The 2,645-nt window shown below is 34.4% G+C and overlaps 1 protein-coding gene across 1 annotated transcript; it reads right to left on the bottom strand.

Moving 5' to 3' along the window:
• Positions 1-1,094: 1,094 nt before the first annotated feature.
• LOC142531034 (large ribosomal subunit protein eL37x-like) lies at positions 1,095-2,209 on the bottom strand. Its single transcript, XM_075637021.1, has 4 exons — positions 2,083-2,209; positions 1,864-1,999; positions 1,399-1,500; positions 1,095-1,279 (listed from the first exon to the last, which is right to left on the bottom strand). Exons 1-4 carry the CDS (start codon positions 2,083-2,085, stop codon positions 1,233-1,235), a joined length of 288 nt encoding a protein of 95 aa, XP_075493136.1. The 5' UTR covers positions 2,086-2,209; the 3' UTR covers positions 1,095-1,232.
• Between the last annotated feature and the right edge of the window lie 436 nt (positions 2,210-2,645).

The following is a 2,645-nucleotide window of genomic DNA, read 5'->3' as shown; positions in this document are numbered from 1 at the left end:
GTTGATTTTCTCTACTTTCGGGTGGCTAAAATTTCTTTAAAAAACATGTGTTCTGGTTTTTATTACATTTCCGAAGCGAGGATAAAAAAAAAATACATGGAAACCACGTTTAAACAAGAAATCTCGATCTTTGCTCGACAAAACTTCAACTGATAGAGTAGTGAGCATTCGTTTGGGCATACAAGGTTCTCATCTCTTCCCTTTTTCAACTGGAATACCAACAAGAAACGAGGTAATCAGGTTTGGGTTTGGGTTTGAAATGACAAATTTTAATGAGAAATTCTAAGACATCCAAAGATGAGTTAAAAAGGGTGTGGGATTTCCCACGGCCAGTTATACTTTTCCAATCAAAAAATGGTGATGCTCATACAACAAGAAACCTAGAGTCAAATAACTGGCGGACAAATCGATATTCAAGAACTTCCAATGGCAAATCGAATCAAAACATACAAATCTGAAATCTCTCATTCAAACAACAATAAAGTAACAGAATATGGAAATCAAGTACAAAAAAATTGATTGCATCCTTCAATCAAGCAAAAACCTAGAAAGGGAACCCGAGCTTAAGGCAATTCTTGTCTAGAAACACGATAAGACTATCGAAGTATGGAATGTTCAAACCGAAAGATAAAAAAATCTGCTGCTATCCAGAAGTGAGTGCATTTAGATACAAAAATTAAATCGAAAAAACCGAATGCAACTGCTTTGGGACACACTGCATGGTGTGTTGTCAGAAACAATTGTTTCTTAATGGTGAACTAGTAAAATTGACACAAACTACAGCACATATCTATGTAATGTGTTATAATCTACAACACATTACATCAATGACAAATATTTCATCAATAAATTCATAATTTTTAACTTATAAACAAGCACAGACGGCGATTAAATTCCTAGATTGGGGAATATGAACATAGATAGTATTGGATCAATGCCCCATACAAAATTAGAATCGAAACAAATCTGCCATTGATCTCAAGACACAACTTTAAAAGTCAATTAAAATCCATTTCAAAGACACATCAGCTTAATCACTAATTATAAATTGCACAATATTTCTGTCATCCATTGTATTTAAATGCTGAAGCAAGTAAAAATAATCATTAAGCTAAGCATCAATAAGCAAAAGACAAACGGCAAGTCATTTGAACTTTCCAAAGTTCACTAGTTCTTAAGTTTCAAAAAAATACTGAAAAGTACAACCAAGGCTACCCTGGAAATTATGCCATTCAAGCAGAAGCAGCTGCAACTTTCTTCCTCGGTGCTGCTTCAGTACCTAAAAAAACCCATCATCATACAACTAATGTCAATAAACAAATTAAATAACTAGAAATACTGAATCACAAAACCAAAAAAAATTATTCCCGTGTAAGAAAAATGCAATAAAGCTCACACCTTCTCTAAAGTTGGTCTTGAATCTGCGGGGAACGTGGCGAAGATACCTCATGCGCCCACTTCCGGTGGTCTTTCGGCGGATTGCCTTAACACTCCAGTTGTCTGGATGTAAAATTTGGCAAACGATAATTTCCAATCAGTTAACTAAAGAAGAATCTTTATGATTACAATTTCCAAGTGTTTGACAGGGATTTTATCAAAGAACCCTTAAAAGATGCACTTTCATTCTTTTCTCACACCAAAATATTTGCACATTTAAAATAAATAATCCAAATCTATCCTACCCATTTCACTAAAACTAGTACTATCAAGGATACTTAAAATCCGAGAGAAAATGTGACAAAAGTCGTAACTTTATCAAAAATTTGCGTTTCTTTGGCCATTTCCCCAGTAAATAATTCATCCAAACGCATCCAAAATTTATTAATAAAAACAATTATAACAAAAAGAATCAAAACGATATACATGTTCTCTTGCGGGCAGCAGGGTAAGCACACGCCGAGCAGCGGCTCTTCTGGAGGTGAAAACTGCGGCGGCCGCACCTTACGCACAGTGTGTGAGTCTTGTTCCTCCTCTTCCCAAAGCTCCCCGTTCCCTTCCCCTACAACCAATGAAGCAAAATATCGGAGTACAACTTGCATCCACACATATATAACTACGTGCAGGGAATGAATTCAAACTTACCATCGACTATGAAATCGAATAAACCCAAGATTTTTCCACTGCTCTGAAATGGAAGGAGGCTGCGGCGACGAGTGCTTTTATACGGGAGTGGGAAGCAAAATGAAGAAACTGTGTAGGCCGTAGGGGTTTTTAGGGTTGGGCCTGGTGGCCTTTGGGCCAAAGCTGGAAAAACCTAAAATGAACCTTTGGGCCGATGCTACAAACAAATGGACCAAGTTATTGGACTCATTCTATCAACTAATTTTTTTCTATTATAATAAATTCACGAATTAGTAATTTCTATCATCGTATATTTTTGTGGTCGATTTATGTCCAGAGAATAAATTAATAAATATATTTGTTTTTATTTAAAAAATAATAATATATAACTTCGTGGAGCTATTTGTATAATGATAAGTTTAAAATAAAGTAATTTAATTCAATTTTTTTTAAAGAAAAAATATGAATGCGGTGATGCCCAAAGATTAATTAAAGCTAAATGAATTAATTAAGTTTGAATTAATATAAATGTTTTTTAATTCTCAAAAATTGTATTAAACAAAAGAAAATGAAACGGTGGTAGA

Source organism: Primulina tabacum, chromosome 17 (assembly GCF_025594145.1).
Source record: "Primulina tabacum isolate GXHZ01 chromosome 17, ASM2559414v2, whole genome shotgun sequence".
Lineage (NCBI taxonomy): Eukaryota > Viridiplantae > Streptophyta > Magnoliopsida > Lamiales > Gesneriaceae > Primulina > Primulina tabacum.
Note: the sequence above shows the minus strand (reverse complement) of the source record. Positions and strands in the feature narration are given on the sequence as shown.

Coding starts and splice junctions, on each gene's coding strand:
- LOC142531034 (XM_075637021.1), bottom strand. Junction 1,501..1,863: donor TGCTGCCCGCAAGAGAACAT/GTATATCGTTTT, acceptor TTTTACATCCAG/ACAACTGGAGTGTTAAGGCA. Junction 1,280..1,398: donor CAAGACCAACTTTAGAGAAG/GTGTGAGCTTTA, acceptor GGGTTTTTTTAG/GTACTGAAGCAGCACCGAGG.